Raw genomic sequence first — 24,339 nt, forward strand, 5'->3', positions numbered from 1 at the left:
ATAATTGTTTTAATTAAGTAGATATGTAGACGTGTATTCTTACTCAGAAATATATGGACTGTGCCACAGATAATTACATGTTTGTATAGCCCTTGCATGTGGAAATCGCTGCAGAAATTCATCCCTCAAAGTCGTTACGCCACTTCCATTTGTGAACACCTCATCCGCTATCGCCCACTCACATGTTCGATGTAGGCTTTGTTTCTTTTAAACAGTAAACTCAGCAAGAAGCTTCTGGGAATGTAACATTCCATTACGGCATGTTATAAATACGCTGTGAACTGACCTACATGGAATGAAACTTCTTTCCGGGTGTGACAAGGCTCGTGTATTTAGGCCAAGTTCCCCAGAGAAGACATTTTTCATTTGCGAATAAATTGTTTTATCAGATAAATAATATAAACTGTCACATCAACATGCAAAAGAAAGCTTAGAAATTAGGTATGAAACAGACAACACATATGCATATACATACAAACACAAGCGATTAGCTTTTTTTTTTGAAAACGGAATGCAGTAAATACCCCCCCCTCCCTCCCGATGCATTCTTTCGACGCGATTAGTAAAATATTCATCACGAGTAAAAGCACGCCAAGAATCACTTCTCTGATATTGGTCTTGAGTTCGTTGAAAGTGGCGGGCCGCGTCTCGAATACGCGAATCTTCTAATTACCCCTCGCATATACCATGAAAAATTATTAAAAAATTTCCAAAGTTTCGGAAGATTTACCCGGTGATGGTGAAATGTGGCGTACATACTTCTAGATTACATTTAAATCTTGGAGTGTAAATTACTATAGAAACATTCAGAGTGAAAGAGGCCTAATGTTCAAGTTCGTCAAATTATAATACTAAACAATCAATAAAATCAGCTCACCTGGATTGATGTAGGGAGTTTTTTTTTGCTTGAAATATACAGTGGCTGCACTGACAGGAAGTAAAACACGGTGCACATGGTTTAGGACGATTCAGCACTGGGATCGGAAGTTCAGATCTCACTTAGTGTACGCTATATGATACAGCACTTGGGGTGGGTCAGTGCCTTACGAGTCGCGTTGATTGTCTAAAATTAAAAAAAAAAATCGGCACATGAAAATCGACAAGAAACAAGAATTAAACTGTTGTCACCAAGAATAAAAGTTAATATGAAACATTTAATTAAGGACTCCAAAGCACTGTGGTAACACAACCAGGGAAGCTCAATACCACTATACCAAAGTAGAATCGTAAGCCAGCTCAATCCATCTCCCATCTTCACAACCTTATCTCTATCTTAATATTATCCTCCCACTACCTAGTCAGCCTTCCAAGTGCATGTTTTCCAAAACGTTTCCTCACTAAAATCCTATTTGCACTCCTAGCCTCCCCCGTCCAAATCTAATGCCAAACTAATCATAAGTCTTCAGATTTCAATACAAACCTTACAGAGTTCGATATATTATACATTACCCTAAATTGTTCACTTATACTGAGGGTCTAAATCTTTTCCTGGTAATTCTGTTTTCAAAACACTTGCAATTTCTGTATTAGGAAAATAAAATTACATTAAATACATGACGTGCCTAGGTATCTCTTACGTACAGAACTTACCTATAACGGAAACTCGACTGCTATCTGGTGGCAATGATATTAACGACGTGAGATAATCGAAAGCTTCAACACAATACGATAAAATCTATCGATTCATTGTTACTACTTTGGGTCTCACTACTAATATCACTCCAGTGTTTCATGCTGACTTGTTATTCATTGACAATCCATGCTTGCAATGGTCTACGCTGGCCAATATAATTAATCTATGATGATAGCCGATTTAAATTTATGATGGTCGTAATACGTGATCGCGAGAATGTCGTCACCACAGCTTGCATCACCGTTCTTGCAAGATTGTGCATATATCAGTAGCATACGGGACCCATCATTTAATAAATTCAAAAAATTTCAGTTTCAAATTTTAATTTTTACTATTAGGCCTATGGTAATGTTTACATAGAGAACAGGGATATGTTCCTAGTTTTATAAATTACAAAAATATCATCACTAAGCTATATATTAAAAATATATAAACATTAATATATCTATTAACTGAAGGTGGCATATTTATATTTCAAAGTCAAATTATTCAGTTCTCAGCACAGCCAAAGAAGTGTACATACATCATACAGGAATCATTCTTAAAGTAACAATTTTTTATGTACGTGTTAAGTAACAAACCCTTAACAAGTTACTTTATACATTTTTTATTTACACATCATCACATGTTTCTTACCGGACATTTGGTAACAGGTGGTGGCAACGTAAAGACAATGCAGATAAAATGTACACGTTGGGTTCCATTCAAACAATTTATTCTAAACCTACATCCAAGGGAAATGAAATCTCATAGGAACCCAAAACCACGAAAGGCCCAGCAACCAACGGTGAACCATTTTGGAATAATAATCGTCTTCTTCTGAGGTGTGACACCACGTGGTCTTACAGGTGGTTACCAACATCCATCTTTATGCTGCAGATGGAAGCAATACGTTTCTCTGAAACGTTGGTAACTACCTATAAAATCACACGGCAAACGACCCAGAAGGCCACGATCAACATATTTACCGCCACGAGAGCCTCAGATCTCAGGAAAGTCTCGTTCCAGTCAAACTGCCCGTCTCCCCAAATGCAAGTAAAGTATTAAAATTGCGCTAACCACCACGTGTTGCCAACTTTGATAATTAAAGTACCTGCAGCACGACATCACCGGTTCAGTATTTATTTTGGCTTGCCAGATTGGTCGAGGGAGAGAGATCAGACTAAGACAGGTACCCTGGTCCTCCAAGTTGGGGGTTGGTCACAATGCTAACAACCTTGCACCATAAAAAGGAAGATGTTTCGAAACCTCAACCTAACAGAGGACCGAATGGAAGAGGAGAATTGAGGAGGCCATGGACCGAATACGGACCGGAGAGCCATAGAAGAAGTTTTTTATGATTAACTGACTTCATTATGTTCATTGACCTTCCAGAACCACAAAACTGATAACAAATCGATATTGAGCATATACAGGCAATATGATGCGATAGTGGTAGCATCTGGATTCATTATGTAAGAGTGCATCAGGCATCTTAAAAACATAAAATGATTATAAACATCATTGAAAATTACGAATTCTCATTTTTAATATAATGAGCACTGATAATTGTAAAAGTACAGTCCATACCAGCAGTGCTAGTGCATCGTAAGCATAAACAGAATTTACCATTTCAAACTCTTCTAAAAGTTTCTGCGGTGATTTGAAATAGCAGTATACTTGCGAGCATTCCAGATTGGGTCTGTCATAACCATACAAACACTGCATCGATCCTTCAAATGCGTATCGGAAATAACTTACATAACACAACCATCCTAACCATTTGGGCATGTCTCGTAGATTCAAAAAGAAACCAGAGAATAACACTAATGGGATATTTGATGCGGGTAACACAAACATAGCGACCTGTAAAATAAAATTGAAATTAACGACATTCAACAGCGAAATATATAATTTCGTAACAAAAAATTACTGAATTATCACATACATATATGAATTAAAGTAAACTTCTGATTATTAAGCAAAAATTAAAAAGTAATTTAGAAAATTTGTTGTTAAAGTCAGAACATTTAAAAATAAATAAATAAATACAATGACATATTATTTAATACATTAATATAAATAAATTGTTACTAAATATTGAAGTTTAAAACAGAATATTATTACTATCTGAAGAAGGCTGTCTTCTGGGTTCTAGCGCTGTGTAGTCTGACAGAAGTTTGCCAATATTTCAGAGGTCCTTACTGCCTCCATAATCAGGGTGATGAGTGGCAGCAAGGATCTCTGAAGTGTTGGTAAACTTCTGCCAGACTACACAGCGCTACAACCCAGAAGACAGACATCTTTGGACTCATAGCCATGAAAACCTCAAATCCTAGGTATAACACTCTCTTTGAACCCTTTTTTCAAAAATATTAAGTACTGTATTAAATTTTATATTCAACCTTTCTGATATTTGTAAATCTTTAAAAATTTTAGTGTGTGTCTGTAAATAAACATACAAATTTGTTACCTTTTTATGTTTTTCTTTCATTTTTACATATTATTCAGGGCTTCTGGGAAAATATATTTGGCAAATTGAAATAAAGTACGTTATTAAGCCTTCGTCTTGGAGGAAAATAGAAAAGATGGAATTCCCAGAGAAACACGGCTAATGGCTGAACAGAGACAGAGATGCAGTTTGTGACACTCGTATTTCCTCCGACTATTTTCAACCAACTTACAGAAGTTCTTTATAAACTTGATGTCCAGCAAACTATATTTATTTTTTGTGGCAGTCTTCATATGTTCACACTACACCAAGCATGGTTGTAGATATACAATTAAAAGATTAATTTATTAAAACAACATTAGAATCTTCAAAAGTAGAGCAAATTTAGCTTCAAAGCGTGCATTGGGAGAATTTTTTTTAAGGATTTCCGCTTTATCTCACTCCATTTCGAACATTCCTTTCTTTATCTGGTAGTTTGTAAAAATATTTTATTCGGGTCTGTTTTCTCTGTTCTGGAATTAATTCCATTTTGAGTTCTGGAATGTCTTTAAGAACTCAAAGCACTTTCGGCACAACCGAACATTTACTCTTTCAATTTCATGAAACATACTCGCATATTCTAACAGAACTAATAAGCAGTACATCGGAAATTAACAGCGTCATATCACGTTAATCAGAAATCTAGAAATGTACATCTGATAGTAATTAACACGCAGAGATTCTTCAAGCTGACATTTTATTCTTGTACAGCAAAAGGCCATGTCCACAAAACATGGCAGCTTTTGCTCCAAGAGCGTTCATACATGTAATTATATTTATGAATACTGACCTCAGGGTTCTTGAAAAAAGCACCCATTGCAAGTCCCAGGTTGTGTGAAATAAGAGTAATCAACAGACATAAAACCCAAAATTGTAAAAATCTTGTCCCATCAGAAGGTTGACCCGTCAGAAAATATCCCACAAGTAGGAATACAGTAGGACATATAATCTGTTAACAATAAACAGAAACACAAAATTAATTTATAAAGCACTTCAAATGAAAGTGCAAGTAAGTGTTACACAGAAACACTCATTTTCGTCTAACTTACATACCAAATGAAGGTCAGGAATTCAGAAATTCTCTTTCACTCTGAAATCTTTATATTGTAGTTCAGACAAAAAATTACAAAAATCTTAACGTGTTTCGATATAATGCGAGTTGCGATCGTAAAGTTTAAAGACTGTGTCAATAGAGGGCGAACCGGATGTAGTACGAGCTTCTGCCGCTAGGGGGTGCGGCCTACATTCATAGTGAATCAGTGTGCCAGCCGGCATCATCGAATTAGCATTTGTTTCTTAGTTACGGGCCTTTTGGTAGTGCATTACACCGACCCTCCTGCGATTTCGGAATGGCGTGTGCATCAAATTTTGCCAAAGACTCGCCAAAACGGCTACGGAAACCTATGAAATGCTAAAGCAAGCATTTGGGGAGTCCGCAATGGGTCGTGCACAAACGTTTGTGTGGCATTCACGTTTTAAAAATGGCCGAACCTCTGTCGATGATGACGAGCGTTCTGGACGACCATCTTCGAGCACAACGCCCGAAAATGTTACGAAGATTCGGCAGGCCATTCACGAAGATCGACGTCGTACCATCAACGACTTGTGCGACATTGTTGGGATAGGCTATGGGACCTGTCAGCTGTTTCTAAAGGAAGAACTCCACATGCGACGCATCCTGTCTGAGGACCAGAAGCAGAATCGACTTCTCGTTTGTCAGGAGCTCAAAGATCTTGCAAGAACCGACCCCAACTTCCTTTCTAAGCTCCGTGTGACTTCTTCCTCTTCCCAAAGATGAAAATTCAGCTAAAGGGAAGGAGATTTGAGACGATAGAAGAGATTCAGGCAGAATCGCAGATGGTGCTTGACAGGCTGACAAAGAAAGATTTCCAGGCTTGGCAGCGGCGCTGGGATCGTTGTGTTCACTCCCAGGGGGACTACTTCGAGGGTGATGGATGAATTTAATACCTGAGATAAGTGTACGGGTTTTTATAGGCGCAGTCTTGAAACTTTCCGATCGCACCTCGTATAAGGAATATTCTGTCTCGAAGACGAAAGATACTTTAGTTACTTGCCTGCAAAGGGATATCTGCAATCATTTTGGAGAAGTAATATGCCTCTAGCGAGTACCAGTTGTTAAGGTGTTCATGTAAAACTACCGACGTCTCCAGAGGAACTGAAATATGTAAGTTAGCACATGTATGCACAGTCACCAAGATTTAAATTTTGGAAGAACTCTACTCACAGTTTGACAGCAATGGAAGACAAATAATATAAATACTACGACTTCAGTTTTCAGGGATGGGGCACACCGTTGCAACATTTGATGCGGCTCATCCCCAAAAGCTGAAGTTACACATTGAACTCCAGCTGTAGAAATTTAAGAACAAGAAGAGTAAATTTGTAAAAAAAAAATTTAAAAACCGAAAAATGTTGACAATCGTCTGAAAAGCGCAGAAAACAAAAAAGTTTCGATAAATTTGAAAAAAATTGAAGTTGAAATTTTTCTATTTATTTAGTTTTGTGCGCTTTTTGATCTGTTTCCAGCATTCTTTTGATTTTTCGAAAATTTCAAAAATTAGAATTTTTTTTCAAAATTCTCTGCGACCGATCCCGCCTGACACGGACTCTCCCTCACACGGTCTCTGTCGGACAGCTGCACCAACGAGCTAGGGGGGCTGATAACATGAGCAGCACAGAGGATCATGGGTAATGATGTAATCACAGAACATCACCCTCCCACCTCACATTGGTGTTAACAACTGTTGAAAATTAAAACGTAAAAGTTTGGAGTAGCCTCCAATGACATAAACTCCACACCAAATTTCATGAAATTATGTTCAGTCAAAAGATTTCTGTCTTCTGGGTTGTTGCGCTGTGTAGTCTGGTCGATGTTAACCAACGTTTCAGAGGTCACACTGCCTCCGTCAACAGCACAACAACCCAGAAGACAGAAATCTTCATACTCACCGCTGTGAAAACCTCAAATCTTACATATGTTCAGTCAATCTCAAAGTACATACACACATCACAGGTAATTACCTAATTAGGCAGCAATGTTATCATCAGTGGCATGGAAGATCACGGATAATGATATCATCGTATATCATCATCCAAGATCATCAGTCACGTTGGTATCAAATTCAAAATGATGAGTTTGAAGTAGCCTCCAATTTCCTAACATCCACACTAAGTTTCATAAAAATCCATTCCGCCATTTTTGAGATGTTATTAAAGTGACACCTTTTCCTCTAAGTTTCTGTATAATTTCATGTTGCACTTACCAGATAATATACTTGGTACTCCATTGGCAAAGACCAAGAACAACTTAAAGAAGAAAATGCATGAAATATTGCCCATTACTTTTGCAGCATCATTTCCAGCATCATAATAGAGTGCTCCAAGTAATAATCCAATAATCAAATGGCAGATTACTCGAAGGTGGACAGCCATCTGCAAATTAAGTTTTGGTTGTCTTAGTTTACATCCAAGCACAGAGTTTATGTGCAGATAAATGTGATTCCTAACAGAACTGACCACTTACACTAAAGAATAAGTGGTATATTTGTAACATTTTAACAAAAGGATTGTTTAGGAGAAGAATTACAATAATTTTGGATGTTTGAATGATTTCAACAAGTATCAGAAACTTGATTCAACATTTTTAAACACTGAAACATATTTAACCATAAAATGTAACTTCATTGTGTGTAAGAAGAATGGGAGTAAGTTATATTATATAAAACTTAATTATACTGTAATGCTGATATACACGAACTTCATAAAAAATTCAGAATCCAACAATAAAATAAAAATGCTGTTACAGTATATGAAATTATAATTAAAAAAGACAATTATATTACAATAGGCCAAACATCAAATTTTATGGAACTACCATTTGTAATTTATAGTGCAGGAATTATTAATAAACAAATTAAGACCTATGTAGTTATATTTATTTGTATCATACTGGAATATAGCACTTTCTTTGTATTTCTGGGATACTTGTTAAACAAAGTTTCATAAGATAGATTATTTTGGGTACTTGTGGGTTATCAGGACACAAATAGGTTAGGTTTAGTTGTCATTTATTGAAATAAAATATAATAACTTTCAAGTATGTCATTTATCCACACACATTAACCTAACCTAACCTAACCTATTTTTAAAGCGATGTGTCCTGATAACCCACAAGTACTGTATTTTGCTTTATTATTTTAAATACATACCTTATCTCTTAGAGAACACATTAATGATCTCTTTAACAAAACTTGAAACTGCTTCCATCCTGACTGAGGATAACTTGTTCCTGCATAAACTTCTTTTTCTGTACAGATTTGTATAGCTGTGTCATTCCATTTTTGTGTTGTCAGATGCAACATTGATACTAAAATTTAAATTACACAAAAATATAATCTTATCTGTGCACTGAACTTTGAGAAATCCTACAGTAGTGCTACTCTATACTTCAGAGCCACAAAATAAGGAAAGATGAATATTTACATGAATGTTCAAAAAAATAAATTTGTTTCTTCATTACAGAGCCTTCTGTTATTGTGCTATGTCAAAATGATAAACTCTACAGTTTTAGAGGAACTTTCTGCCTGATTCAATGGCATAGGATATTTTTATATAGGAAGTATCAGACTCACAACAGTCTTAAACTGTGGACAGTTAGATGGTGTAAGCATAATTATGGAAAATCAATCTAGGTAGGATTCATTCATGGGAACACCTGAATAAAGCCAAATCTGTTGTCATGGATTGTCAGATTGGTTAATGAGTTTGAAGTTGACTGAAATTTAGTGGCTACTTTCAGTTGTCAGATACATTAAATATGTTGATTTCAAAATCTAAAAAGTATACTTTAAGTAACTTAACATAGATTTTTGTAGTGGTTTTTTTCTCCAAACCAGACAAAATGGTTATTTATATTATTACTCTGTTCATTGAATTCTCTAGTGGCATTTCCTTCGCACCTGAGTTAATGGTTATAATGCTGTCACCCAGTTGATAGAGCACTGAGAAAATGGGGTGCCCAAGTGATGGAAAGTTGAAATGAACATGGGAAGATAATATACTCTTTACACCTGTTACCATGGAGATATTATGCTAAGTTTTGTGACCTTACTGGCAAACATGACAGACAATTAGTTCCGATAAAGTAAAACAGGGTCCCGCGCCGTAGCTGCGCGGTCTGAGGCATCATGCTTCGGACCGGCGATATGGAATGCGCACTGGTTCGAGTCTCGGGGGAGAAGACATTTTCTCATGAGCTTTTGACCAGTGTATGGGACCGGTGCCAACCCAGCATCGTGAGGAAATTGGGGAGCTACAATGAGTAGCGTAATCCGGTCAGGAAAGCTAGCAATGGCTGAGGGTTCGTCGTGCTGACCACATGTCACCCTATATTTGGTTGGATGATCGTTCACCTCTGCTTAGGCATGTGAACGTGAGACCAGCAGTCAAGCTAGTCGGCTTCAGCTCTCTGGAGCTGTTACGCCACGGATTTAATTTAATTTTTTAAAGTAAAACAGGATAGACTGCTCAACTAACAAATAACAACTCTACCACTTATAGTGACTGCATACCAAATAACATTCACATGCATTACTACATTTTTTAAAAGTCCATCCTTAAAAGAACTCCATGGATTCAGAAAATACATTACTACATTTGCTACTAATATGTTATTCACCTCACAGTCATTAATATTACCTACTTTCTTCACTGTCAGCAACTTGCTGACACTCCAGTAGGTCACATTCTTTAGCGTTGAATTTTTCAATCAGCTTATCTCTGTTGTCACCTCTCTCTCCACATGCAACGTCAATTACTGAAAGTAATATTAGTATTAATATATTTCTATAACACAGAAAGTATAATATGCAGAACTATATTCAGGTAAAACAAATCCTTTATTCAAATCAAACATATCTGTAGTTCTAGAAGCTTAAAGAGGTGACTTAGAACTATTTTAGTGACTCAGGTATTACGGATTAAAACATCTTTCTACAATGCTTAGAACAATGTAAAAAAGTGCCTAAGACACAATTTTACCTTAACAATAATAATTATAGTCCAGTCTTAATTAACTGTGTAGAAGTTAACAAAATTATACACTAACATAATTTAATAAAACATAATAATGCCTTTCATATACGAGGCGCGTCCTCAAAGTAAGTTTCCCACTCGTCCCACAGCTAGCAAACCTTATATTGCGCGAAGCGACTGTGCGTACGTGATAGAGCAATGACGTAGCATGGCGCATGCACTAACGGAACTTCCCGCGTTCTCACATTAGCATCGTTGCAGCTGTTGAAGATGGAGGTTCTTATTCCAGCTCCCGCCGACTGTGAAGTGCGGTCAGTGATAACGCTAGGCCGCACACGGCTCGACGGACAGCAAGTCTCCTGCAGGAGTTCAGCTGGGAGGTGTTTAATCATTCACCCTACAGCCCGGACCTCGCTCCCAGTGATTTCCATCTTTTCCTACACCTCAAGAAATTCCTGTCCGGTCAGCGTCAGCGTTTTGAGAATGACAGAGAGGCGGAGATGGTTGTCACACAGTGTTTCCAATCCCAGGCGGCAGACTTCTACGACACAGGTATTCAAAAGTTGGTCCCACGGTATGACAAATGTCTCAATTCCGGTGGCGAATATGTTGAAAAATAGCTGGACACTTGCTGTATCTGTTGCAATAAATATTTCCATGAAATTGTGTTTTGTTTCTGTAAACGGCCCCAGGGAAACTTACTTTGAGGACGCGCCTCGTACATCATTTTGAAACATTCCATATAGTAAAAAAATCCCAAAAAGGTTATGTGTGCTATTTCTAAAGTATAAATGTCACATATTCATAGTTCTACATCAGACATGCCAGCTTTATTTTTTTACACGGTTTTAAGTATTGCCATCATAAGTTTATTGTAATACACAAAGATGCAGCAGACTAAAATACACTAATAAAAGGTATTATATTCTTTCAATTCATCTTACTTATTATTAATCTGGCTCACCAAGAACTGTATGTACTTTGAAAACTGATGGCATAATTGGTCTATTAAATTACAACGTCCTATTTTAAAAATTTATGCTCACCAAAATCTGCTCTGTTGTAGAAATTGGGGCATTGGAATCCTGCCTCCTCAAAGACACTTGTCAGGTCATCAACAGGTCCACTATAAAGGCACTGTCCTTCTGCTACAACACAGATGTCATCAAACATCTGAAAGAGCTGTGAACTTGGCTGGTGGATGGAACAAACTACCGTCCTACCGCCTTCAGCTAGAGATTTCAGATGTGAGATTACTTGTAAAGCTGATGAACTGTCCAGTCCACTGAAAAATTGTCAGTTATTATATATCATTCAAATCATATCTTGCACTGGAAAGGCATGTTATCTGTACTGTCTGTGTTTTGTACAAGAATCCAGAATCAGTGCACATCTTTTCAGCATGACTTCCTGATCCTCAGATTGAAGAATGTCAGACATCTGTGAACACACTCGTGCATGATCTACGCTGGTCCATCACATAGTGGCTGGTGGGTACTCCAACCTCAGAAAGGAATTCCTTCAGGTTCATATTTCATTTCATTGGAACTTTACTGTGTTTTAAAACTTGAATACCAATATCAAAATGTCAGATTTTGACAGGCAAGTTATGGACATTGCTCTAAGGTCTTTGATTATTTAAATTTAAAATCAGACAATTGGCCAGTGTGCAAATATCTGTTATTAATTTATAATATTGGAAATTGTGTGTTATTTTTAGCAATACAAATTATCAGAAGTTCAAACTAAAGCAACTCATGTCACAACCTTCCCTTTATCTACGCAACAATCAATCACATTGAGTCACATTGCGTCATTATACTAATTAAACACGTAATTGGAACAGGCTAAAAGAAACAAATAAACTGGTTTAGAAACCAATGACTTAAGAAGTATTGAACTGACCTCGTAGGCTCATCAAAAAACATGACTGGTGGATTTGACAATAGCTCAAGGCCAATTGACAGTCTCTTCTTCTCTCCTCCAGATAATTTTGCGACAGGTACATCCATCACCTTCTCCAGCCCAAGAAGACTCAGTATTTTGTCAATCTGTCATAATGTTGAAGTTTTTAAAGAAAGTTGTAATTTGTGGTACATAAGATGATAATAACAGCGTATAAAGTTAAATTTGTCAACAGGAATTGAAATATTAAATGGAATACACCAATATAGCATTACAATATGTTATTTTAATATATAGATCTGAGCTCTTACTTTACTAGCATTAATTTTATTTGTATGTATAATGTGATGTTTCATAATCCAAGTTAAAGTGATAACAAATGTTACACGTACATTTCATGATCTCCATTTAGTAGTCAGCAGTCAGTTCTTTCTGTTATGTTACAGGTACAATTATTCACAGAAGATTCAGAAATTATTGTTGAGTGCATTTAATTCCCTTTTTGAGAAACTCCATGAAGTGTGATTTTTGTTTCATGTAAAATATGATTAATATTCAACCAATATGTACCAAAATTAAATTCACTATACATCTTTTAGTGTGAATTCCAAATACCAGGTATAATTTAAATTCAAGCAGTAGTTTTGGAGATGCCAACCAACAAACAGACAGACAGACAAGACCCTCCCATAATATGTTAAGTTTAAGTACTTTTTGCAAAGAACATGCATAAATCTGATAGTTGTACTTAAAAGTTTTCCAATATATAATTCTTAATGCAACCATCACAGAATATTTTGCTAGCATAATCTATGACCTTTAGAAGCATGGGCCTTAAATAACTTAACTGTTAATTAATTTTTATGTTAACATTTAAAGAAAGTTGCTTTCTTGTTTTAAAAATCTGTTTCCTTCACTGAACTTGTTCTCACAGGAACAAGATAACCTTGAAATCACTTCTCAGAGCTGGTTTGGCTAGAATTATTTTTATTTCCACACTGAGCATAGGCTGTGGCAGTACTCGCAAACTGGTGGAGAAATGCAGATTACGATGAGCATGATAAATGCAATATAAAACACAAGAACATGCAATTGAATTCAGTAGACTTAAAATTCATCAGAAGGAACCAAGGTTGCCAATAACCCCAACACAGCAATAATTTCAGTTGGACTAAATTCACTGTTGATGTATTCACTTAATTATTTTGCTTCATTGCGACCACCTACATGCCTCACCAGTGAAGCATGCCTGGAAATTTTAAAATCACAAATATATTGCTTACCATCTTATTCTTCATTTCTTTCCCTACATCAGAGTCTATCTTCAGATCAGCTGCAAACACCATTGTCTCTTTGGTTGTCAGTAATTTAAGTATGGCAAATTCTTGAGTGATGTAAGATGATTGTTTCCTGAATTTTTGGACATTGCGTTGTCTCCCATTTATCTTAATAGATCCAGTTACTCCATTTTTTCTGAAATTATGAAAAGAATTTATTGTGTTGGATTGCACTTAACTGAATATTGAAAATCAAATTGCCTGAAATAAAACAATGAACTGACAAAAATATTTACATGTTCTTCACTTGCGGAATAAAGAAATGTCTCAGAGAGGAAGACTACCTGTATATGAACTACATCATTGGGAGAGAACATTGTCACTGAATGGTAATACTCCTGCACCATACTTTGAAGGTTCCATTTTCAAACACAAGCCTAGAAACTGGCTATCTTGACTGAGGTTTTTCATGGTTTTCCTTCATCCCACCTGGCAAATACTGGACTAACAACTTAAATTAGGCCACCACCACTTCCTTCAATATCCTTTCCATTTCACTACTTATTAATCATCATATCATTTGATGCTATGTAGCCTGAGCTACCAGTGGCATAGAAGAGAACCACATGTAAATGACTATATCAATCACAAACAGAAAGCGAGAAAATCATACAGGACGCCTAAAGGATGAGATCACTTAGGAGACCTAGGTATAGATGGGAGGGTATTATTAAAGAGAATCTTAATGAAACAGAGTGTGAGAATATAAAATAAATTCATCTGGCACAGTGGTGGGCTGCTGTGATCATGATAATGAGTCTCAAAGTTCCATGTATGTCACTTCTTAACCAGTTGAGCCACTATCAGTTTCTTTAAGATTTACTATTTCATGAAGAAGGATACTTAGAATGCCTTCATATAACCAATGAGTCAATGTGGATTGCATGAAGTAACCAACTAAGTTACTATTTCACTGAGCATAGTCCCCTTATGAAGTTAACAGCTTGTCAAGAAATTTCCCACATTTTATGAAACCAAAAAATTCGTTACAATGTTCACTGATCCATATCATGGGCTAGATTAATCTAATCCACACCCCCATACCTTATTTACATAATATTCCGTTTCCCCCCCCCCTAGGTCTTCCGAGTGATCTCTTCTTTTCAGGATTTCAAACAAAAACGTTGTACGCATTCCTCATTGCTCCCATGCATGCTGCATGCCCTGTCCATCTCATCCTCTCTGATTTGATCATCCTAATAACATTTGGTAAAGAGCACAAACTATGAAGCACCTCATTATGCAATTTTCTCCTGCCTTCCATTACTTCATATCTCTTAAGCCCAAATATTCTCCTAAGCAAACTGTTCTCAGACACCCTCAATGTGGACTGCATGAAACTCATCATAGTAATGTACATACTGCACCTAATATGGACAGAAATTCTATGCTTAATTCTAATGTAACATATATCAGCAGTAGGGCCCTGTTTACGAGTGTTTTATAGGTTCAAGACTTCTCCTTGGAATACGTCTGTAACAACAAACAAGATAAGTACTGTCATTAAAAAAGAATTTGGCATGAAACATTATTGAATCTGTATTTAATTGTTTATGTTAATTGTTTTTTCAGACACAATACCCAAAAAATAAAGCTTACATCCATATATAAAACTTGGTATTACAATTATTCAATTTTATGCGAAGAATACGACTAACATTTAACTTTGGTGAATTTCACCATGTTTCCCTTATTCTTGTAGTCAGTCAAGATAGCAAATTAAACAACTAATTTCATCCAAAACACATGTGTGCCTTAATATTCCATTTTTGGTATACTAACAAGTCAGTTCACAAACCAATTGACATGACTAATTTTCACTGTATGTGCTTTCCATTGCCTTATTAAAAATGATGACTAGTTAAAAAATAATTATTAAATATTCAAGGTCATAGTGATATCTCTCATTATAGAGTGTTGGTTCACAAGCATGGGCCACTTAATGACCTACCACTGCCTATTATGTATCTTCTAAGGTCACCCTTGGGTTCATGTTCACAGAAATCAGTCAGAAATGAGTCTGTATTTGTCTCTGGCTTTTAAGGTTTATGTTTCACTACTACTGTCAACATCCTCCAGAGGTACTCACAAATAAACTTGTTACTAATTATTTCTCTAACAATAATTATAGGGAGAGAATATTTAATTTAAAAAATTATAATCAGTTAGTAATTAATACACAATTATGAATATACAATTATAGGATAAATGTAGTTGAAGCAGAATGTACGTTTAAAGAAAAATTCAACCTTCTTCTACTACATTTATCCTATAATTAGAGTGAGCCAACATGATAATGATTATAGTGAATAATACATTTTGTAAAAAAAACTTGTTGATTTAAATCATTGTTGAATACCAAACATTACAAGAGAACGTTATTGAGAATAGGCTGGAATGCAATGTCATGACCATAAACAGGTTAACATACACATATAGTATACATCAACTGAATCCACTTACAACACTCAAACATAATTCACTTCTCTGACTCATGCACCCATAAAACAGCAATGGATTTTTTTCCAGAACCAGTCCCCTGTCTGTCTCATGATGTGTCATATAAATAACAGCATCTAAATAAAATTTTTGTGCGGCATGTTGAAATATTACTGAAATATGACTGTTAACAAAGTTATACGCTAATAAAATAGAACATCACAATCACCTACACTAAATATCTGCAATTAAAATTAAAAATTAAATTATGCAGTCATGTAATATAATTTATGTCAACAGACAAACAAATCTTCAGAGAATCTGTAGATTATAACACAGCTTTGCCTTCAGGATGTAGGAAGTAACACCAGAATTCCATGTCTCTCATTTTTTCACTACATGGCTGATCATATCATTAAATACACAGAATACAAAGGGGAAAAAGTTATGTTTAACACAGACTATTTATTCTTTACAAAGAAAATAATACTTAGTTGTAAAGTACTAATCTTCAAAGTTACAGTAAAATGTTACAGGCAAAGTATAGTATTTCAGGCATTGTATGTGATTTGTAGGCATTCTATATCATGAAGATTTCCGTCTTTTGGGTTGTTGCGCTGTGTAGTATGGTAGATGTTTACCAGCGTTTCAGAGGTCATACTGCCTCGCCCTGATGACGGAGGCAGTATGATCTCTGAAACGTTGGTTAACATCGACCAGACTACACAGTGCAACAACCCAGAAGACGGAAATCTTCATACTCATCGCCCTGATGACGGAGGCAGTATGACCTCTGAAACGTTGGTTAACATCGACCAGACTACACAGTGCAACAACCCAGAAGACGGAAATCTTCAGACTCACCGCTGTGAGAACCTCAAGTCTTACATTCTATATCATGTCTGTCAATTCTGATCTACATATGGAATAATTTTTTTATTGTATTGTTATTGTAGTGTTTCTGCATTTCCCTAGGCATTGTATGTAAATCTCAGGCAATTTACGGAAAGTCAAAACAGATTTGCATAAAGTGTTCGTGGGATAAACCAGACCAGATCTGATCTAACCTAACCTAACCTAACCTAACATCAACCAAGCAGGGTATTAAAAAGAAAATGGGAGTAGGAATAAGCACAGCCTTGTTTCAACTAGTTAAGCCTCCATTCAACACAATGCCACAATCATATCTGGCAGTGAAGATGGCTGTCTTCAGGGTTGTTGAGCCATCTAGTCTGGTAGAAGTTTACCAATGTTTCAGATGGCACAACAACCCTGAAGACAGCCATCTTCAGACTCACTGCCATGAAAACCTGATTTCCTACATATATCTGGCATTTTATAGTAAGCCTACACAAACTTTGAAACATATTTTGCCTTATGTTTCTAGCATTTTACACAATATTAGACTTGGTACTTCACCTGTAACATACAAAATGCTGTATTTGTGGGCAGGCATAAATTCATTGACCACTGTTTGAGAAACACTATTTTACATTACAGGCCTATACTTACTTGAACCCTGCTAAGACATTTAATAAAGAAGTCTTCCCAGCTCCTGATGGTCCTAATATTGCTGTGAGGCGTCCAGAATAAAACTTCCCACAGATGTTATTCAATACTGGCTTCTGCTTCGAAGACTTTACTGAAATAAACATTCCCATACCTATCTTATACAAGTGTTATGTAAATGTGCCAAGATATGTTTACACTACTACTTTAGAGTAACACAAAGAAATAATAACTATTATGCATTTTTCACTTCCAAATTCTCTTTGGAACCAGGAAGAACTGCTAGGGCAATGGAAAGAATATGTAATTGTACATTTTTATAAGGAGGGTGAAAAAACTGACAGTAGTAATTACCTAGGAATATCACTTTTATCAGTTACATACTTCTATTAAATTAAATAAACTCCATATGCACAAAATTATCAGCATAACTGATAACTGATTAGATATTTTTCATTCCTCAGACACAGGAGAGAAATGGTAATATAATGAGGCAGCAGATTACATAAGTTATTTTCATATTTCAAGAGAGCCTACGATTAAGTTAGGAGACAAATATTATACATTATTTTCATTAAACATGGTATGCCAATGAAAGTAGTTTTACTTATAATTAAAATGTGTTGATGAGATATGAATAGCAAATCTGTATTTGTAAACATTTTTCTAAAGCATTTCCTATTCAAACCTGAAGATGGTGGCAGTATATTCCTCCAAATTTATCTATTTACAAGTATCTACTTACAAGTCCACATGGCATTATTACCTGAAAGACCAACATCAACATATCTTACCTGTTGTTTTGTATGGATATTAAACTTGGTCTCTTATGTTGAAAAAATAACACAAATTGGAGGTGTGTGAAAAGAGAATGCTGAGGAGAATATGTGGACTAAAGAACGATTAGGTGACAGGAAGCTGGAGAAAACTACATGATGACGATGACTACCTTCTGGTATGTTGCGCCACGTAGACTGGTAGAAACTGACAGACGTTTCAGAGGTACTTACAGCCTCCATTGTCAGGCATATCACTCTGAAATCTCACCTGCACCATATCAAATAAAAGTCGTAGGGTTTGATTAAATCTATATTTTATCACATGTAGCGGTTTGGTTTGTACGATACGTCGTTCTTGAGAGACCTGATAAATTTTGACATGCTTTCTAAAGCAGGTGTTGGGGATATACTGGACACATACGAACCGAAATCAATTCGGCAGATAACTTTTGGACGTTTGGTTTTGAAATTGTTCGGATTTCATTTTTGTCGAAATTCTTAACGATTTACAGAAATAAAAACAATATGTATTTAATTATTTCCTACAAACTTTGTTCGAAACGTTTTAAATTCATATGGGTATTTTATAAAATATCTGCGATATACAAAGTTTTAAAATGCATCCATATAAAGCGATCGTTAACATCAACCGATTTCAATAAAAAATTAATTTATCGGCAAATTTTAGTAAAATTCACGATATCAAATGTATTTAAAATATACACCCAACAGTTCACTAATTAGATAAGTGGACCCATCATGTGGCGATCTTGTTAAACTATGAATGGGATTTTAAAAATTCAGACGTCGAAGTGGTCTTCAATGGTACCTTCGTATAAATGTTATGAAAATAATGAATTACAGAAGAACCATAAGCAAATTACACATTTTCTACAGGATGTAGCATGAAGTGGGACCTTCAGATGACATTGCATGCACTAAATGGCTGTTGTTTCAAGGTACATGAGAACTACAATGAAAGGATAGCGTTTCAATGCAGATGAATACAAATCATATGTTGGTATCCTCAAAGGATATAATTTTCATGTTTGGTGACATTTCAGGTTCTCGCGGCAAATATTAAGAATACTGTCTGTCTTTTGGGATGCTGAGCCAAGCAGTTTGGTAGAAAATCACCAACATTTCAGAGAAGCGTACTGCCTGTATCATCAGGATGACGATAGACGTATATTTAGGGACTGAATTGTCGGTCATTTTCTACCAGACTATAGGGCAACATCCCAATAGTCTTCATTCCCATATTTAGTTACAATTCTTATCACACGTTTTTGTGTCACTGCATAGAGTGAAATTTGTTGAGACTACTTCGGAGAAGGCGGTGAACAGGGCACCTTTATCTCAGCCTAAATGAGATAGCGGTAGCTTGACGTCAGCAAAAAATTGTTCTCAATAACTGCAAAAATCTTCTAACACGGTTATAAATGACCTTACGACCAGTTTGACTTTCGAATTAGAGTGTATCTTAGGCTTCGTTTGAAGCCGATATGTTTAACTTCAGTCTTTAAGCCATAGACAGTCTGCCCGAAATTACATCGAATTGAATTCTGAGTAACTGGGGGGAAATTTCACGGTTATTCAACGACAGTGTGTCAACTACCGAAGTTACAAACAACTAGTTTGGTGGAATGTTAGCTACAGTCCACGACTGTAATCTTGAGACTTGCAAGGAATGCAGGAAGGTAGAGGCAGACGCTATCTTTCCTTCTTCACCCCACATCCTAACACCGCAAGTCTCGAGATTACAGTCGTGGACTGTATGTATGGCCTTGAGTTCCCTTCTCCACTCAACGAGCATCAACAGCTGACGGCCACAGCTGTCGTCCCACTGAACTATACGACATTCTGCGGGAAACTAATGGCCATGTCAACTGCGCAAAGCAGGATTTGAGGTGTTCACGGCGGTGGGTCTGAAGATGTCGGTCTTCTGACTTGCTGCGCCCTGTAGTCTGGTAGACGTTTACCAACGTTTCAGAAGTCCTTGATGCAATCATCATCAGGGTGATAAGTGACGTCGGAAAACTTCCACCAGACTACAGGGCGCAACAAGTCAGAAGACTAACATCTTGAAAATTGTGCAAGGCGAAAAGTGCATGTACGTGTTACATCACAAATCGTGTTAAATTTAACACCTGCAGATGGTGTTAGTACTTTCTGTGCAAACGACTTGGGATGAGTGCATACTTATTTGAACGTGGCATTCGACAGTAACATTTTTTGTGTGAGTCAGCAAGAATTTTTGTGCAGTCACAATTAACACGTAAGAATTTTTTCGTGAAGTTTTACAGACCGATACAAAAACCGCTGCAAAACGTTCCACCCACACAAGATCACGTTATGCGCGACATATATTATGAAACGACCTTGAATGCGATATTAAAATACAATAGGTCCGGAAGAGGAAAACTTTCTGATATTTTGATGGACATCTGACGAAGGATTGCACTTAGGATATTACATTTGAGTTTATATGGATTATACACCTGAAGATGGTTCATTTAGAACTGAAACATGTAGTGTAAAAGATGATGCTCTAATGTAAATCGAACATTTCGATAGAGAGCATCATTTTAATATATTTTTAAATATTTAAATGTTAATTGTAGTAATATTTTAATATTTAATAATAATATTTTATTGTGATTAGACTGATAAAATTGAACAAGTATATATTCAACACAATATGACGCATCATTATCATCTCTATTTATAGTTTAGATGCGTCATGTTTGTGTTTAAAATTCAAATATATATTTATTATTCAAGTCTATACACAAACTTTTAATTTCATATAAATAATATTAATAACTCAAATGTTAATTATATTGTTAATAATTTCACAGAATAATGAACAACTAACATAATATGCAACATAATTTGCAAAATAATAAGAAGATCAAAGGAACACCCACAACAGTAATCTACAATCTACAATCAATGAAAAGCTTGCATTAATAAATATAGAGTAGTTTTAAAGATAAAAAACCTGAAGATGATGCTATGACATTGAAACATGTAGTAGTATAAAGCGCAATATTGTAACATCGAGATAACGATGAATGGCGCAGAATATTAATATTAATTTTAAATTTTAACATCAACAATTTAAAAGTTTGTGTATAGACTTGAATAATAAATATATATTTGGATTATCATCTCATTTAAAACAGTTTTTTGTATATTTTTCGAGCGCAGCAGACAGAAGCTATTTCATTACCAGAGAAAGTACCATGATACCATGTGTTTGTAGGACGGATTGTAACCAGGTGATTACAAAAGGGTGGGGGAGAAGAGAATTAGTTTTGACCTCATTCCGGCAAGGTTTATATAGCTGGAATACAGTTGGCCCGGAAGAATTACAGTCGTTGTTCGCAGCAGGCGATGCTATTTATAACAGAGCTTTGCGAACTGTATTCTTAAAACAGCGTAAGGAATTGGTACAGAGGAGGAAAAGATCGTGAGTTTCTTTAAAAGACCACTTTGTAATTTGTCTAAAGTAAGGAAAACGGGTCTTCGACGAGTTTCTAATCGGGCTATCCTTGGAATTTGCTAAACTTGTTTCGGCGGTTATACTTGTTTCACATACGAAACGTTTTCTGTAACTTAAAATAGGTTTATTTTTGTTTAACTCCTTCCATGCTGAGTTTTTAGAAAATGAACTTGCGTGATATTAGTGTTGACTAACAAAAAATCTTAAACTATTGAGAAGCAATTCGAGAGGGTTCTTTCATTGTTCTCGTCAAACACCAAACTCAGACCAGAAAGGCCAAACATGGAGAGGGCTTAAAACAGTGGAACAAAGCGGCTGATTTGATTCTTAAAGTAAGGCAGTAGGTTATTCAGCGAAAATCAAAAGATTCCTTTGTCATTGGAACTTAATTCAGACAGAAATACGATACTCATGTTTCTTATCGACGTGCTGATATGAAGATGGTTCATGTATGCGTGTCACATCCTTCTAGTGCTGAGGTTAACAACGAATGATGCAGTGCTTAAATAAGCACTACGGATAATGTGATAAAATGTTTTCACAGGCGAGGATGATGATGCAGATTCATCATTGGATGCCACCGTTTCGAAGAAATACAGTGTCTCAATTTTAAGGGATAACAAATCCCAGAACATCACCGTCATTAGCGAGAAATTTACTTGACTTAAACGAAACATTTAATAATGCATTTTCTCTACAGAGAGTAAAAAATTATATAAGTAAATGTCTTTACACAAATTTCACTCCACTTTAGAGAACGGAAGTTTTATCCTTAAGCTTCCTAACCTAACCGACAGGTATTCAACGATTCAAGAAACTGTTTTTTCTTACGAAATGCAAGGGTTTATCTCTGTCATCACAAATTGCACATTTCCAACCAAAACTGTTTATACCGTCCTCATACGTCACATAGTGACAACAGTTCCTAATCAACGAAACATCCGACTGGAACATTTTATACACAAAGAGCCATGCCCCTTCATAGCTCATCTGTCAGCAACTTCCTAAGTTCTTTACTACATTCATTTGTTTATAGTTTATTTAACGACTCTGAATGAGAGGATGACAGTGAATAAGGAATTGGAAAGGATGGGGAAGGAAGCGATCGTAGCCTAATTTAGGGCACTATCCCGGAAGGTTTACTACATATAGACACTAAACATTGTATAATGAGGGCCCGACCTACATAATTTTGAACCTACAGACTACGTAACGTCACATTAACGTAACTTATTACATAATGAAGAACTAACCCTCATATTGCGTAAAACAGTGGTCCCCAACCTTCTTGTGCCTACGGGCACATTTGAAAGTTTTTGAGATCGTGGCGAGCACCAACCAATTAACAAAGCCAAACTTTCTTTTCTCTGGACAAATAAGATATCGACACCGAATAATACACAAAACAACACGACGTTTAATGATACAAGAAACCACACGATAAAAAATACGTAGTTTTATAAGTACAATTATTATTACTCAAGTGGGAAGTTAGTGTGATGTTTGACACTGAATTTCATCGGCCAGTTTTTCAAATTTGGGACTGTATGATGATGTTGCTGCTCGCAAACTATCGTCAAGATGGGCGTCAGTAAGTCGAGATCTGTGCTTTGATTTTATAAAGTTCATGGTTGAACGGCCTTCATTATTCAGCATAACCTCTTTTCGTATCAACGTGGACACCCCGTTGGGAGCCACTGGTGTAAAACTTTCGCTGAGTCCGTGAACCGAAACTAGTCAAGCCGGGCGTCTAACAACACGAATTTGACTATTTCAATATTTAAAGTATGTTTCAGCACAGATTCTAGTTTACATATAGATCACGTAACTTGTGAACTCCATTTAACTGGAGATGGCCGTCCTCCGAGTTGCAGTGCCATCATATTCACCCCCGCAAAAACTTCAAATCGTAAGCCATACAAATGGATCCACTCGAGTGTAGTTCTTAATTTTTTTTATGCTGTAATATTTTAATGTTTTAGCTTGTTCTGTTTTATTTCTATGTTTGCGTGCCACCAGAATATGGCCGATACACGGCCGAAATATGCAGTCGCGTAAGTTACAATATAATTAATATTTGCAGTCGTGTACACAGGCATGTTTCTCTCGTCATTAGAGTACAAAGGACGCTATAGTTCACGACTGCTTTTGAAGGTCAGTGTATACTTAATATGATACAACAAAGCTCACCTTTCTTGCCTGATGGATAATAACACAAGTTGTTAAATTCGATGTTGAGACGATCTGCACAGAACTCTATTTCTCTTTTGTCAACCTGATAATGGTCCGACATGTTGTGCTCGCCCACTTGCTGCATTACTTAATCACCAGCTTTCGTCTCCTGCCGCACAGTGACTTCGATTGGACAACGCGTGTCAATATAACTGCGACAGCTTCCTCTCCCTGCAGTTGCCGATTCCATAGTGACCTAACGCAGGCCCCATCAACACGTACAACGCCTGGTACTGCATGCGTGAATCCTATGATTCCCCTCGACCTAAATCCCACTTCGCACACGAGACGTCTTGTGTTCATTTTTTTTTTTGGGAATTTAACGATGCTACAGTATCTCACACTAAATAAGTCCAATTATAGAGTAATTAATGAAGGATGAACTAGAAAATATGTAGAAGCAAACAGGCGTGGGCTAATTTAAGGAACTGACCCTGCAGTCGCCTGAAGAAAACCACGAAAAACCTCAGTCA

General features: G+C 36.3%; 1 protein-coding gene across 1 annotated transcript; it reads right to left on the reverse strand.

Moving 5' to 3' along the window:
* Nucleotides 1-1,939: 1,939 nt before the first annotated feature.
* Nucleotides 1,940-24,074, reverse strand: LOC110828123 (ATP-binding cassette sub-family G member 1-like). The gene is made up of 11 exons (XM_087347142.1): nt 23,825-24,074; nt 17,351-17,480; nt 13,346-13,535; nt 12,063-12,208; nt 11,204-11,442; nt 9,826-9,939; nt 8,333-8,490; nt 7,388-7,556; nt 6,179-6,279; nt 4,894-5,052; nt 1,940-3,478 (listed from the first exon to the last, which is right to left on the reverse strand). Exons 1-11 carry the CDS (start codon nt 23,949-23,951, stop codon nt 3,134-3,136), a joined length of 1,878 nt encoding a protein of 625 aa, XP_087203268.1. The 5' UTR covers nt 23,952-24,074; the 3' UTR covers nt 1,940-3,133.
* Nucleotides 24,075-24,339: the final 265 nt, after the last annotated feature.

The sequence above is a fragment of the Zootermopsis nevadensis genome, unplaced genomic scaffold (genome assembly GCF_977971745.1).
Source record: "Zootermopsis nevadensis isolate Lab colony 2312 unplaced genomic scaffold, Znev_1.0 Znev_ptg000011l, whole genome shotgun sequence".
Classification (NCBI taxonomy): Eukaryota; Metazoa; Arthropoda; class Insecta; order Blattodea; family Termopsidae; genus Zootermopsis; species Zootermopsis nevadensis.

Bases quoted from the DNA above. Each gene is read 5' to 3' on its own strand.
- LOC110828123 (XM_087347142.1), bottom strand. From the start codon at position 23,951: ATGCAGCAAGTGGGCGAGCACAACATGTCGGACCATTATCAGGTTGAC. The intron at 9,940-11,203 runs GTGAGCATAAAT...TATTACTTTCAG, and splicing joins CTACAACAGAGCAGATTTTG to TAATTGACGTTGCATGTGGA. The intron at 5,053-6,178 runs GCAAGTAACTAA...TATTGTTAACAG, and splicing joins TTGCAGATATCCCTTTGCAG to ATTATATGTCCTACTGTATT.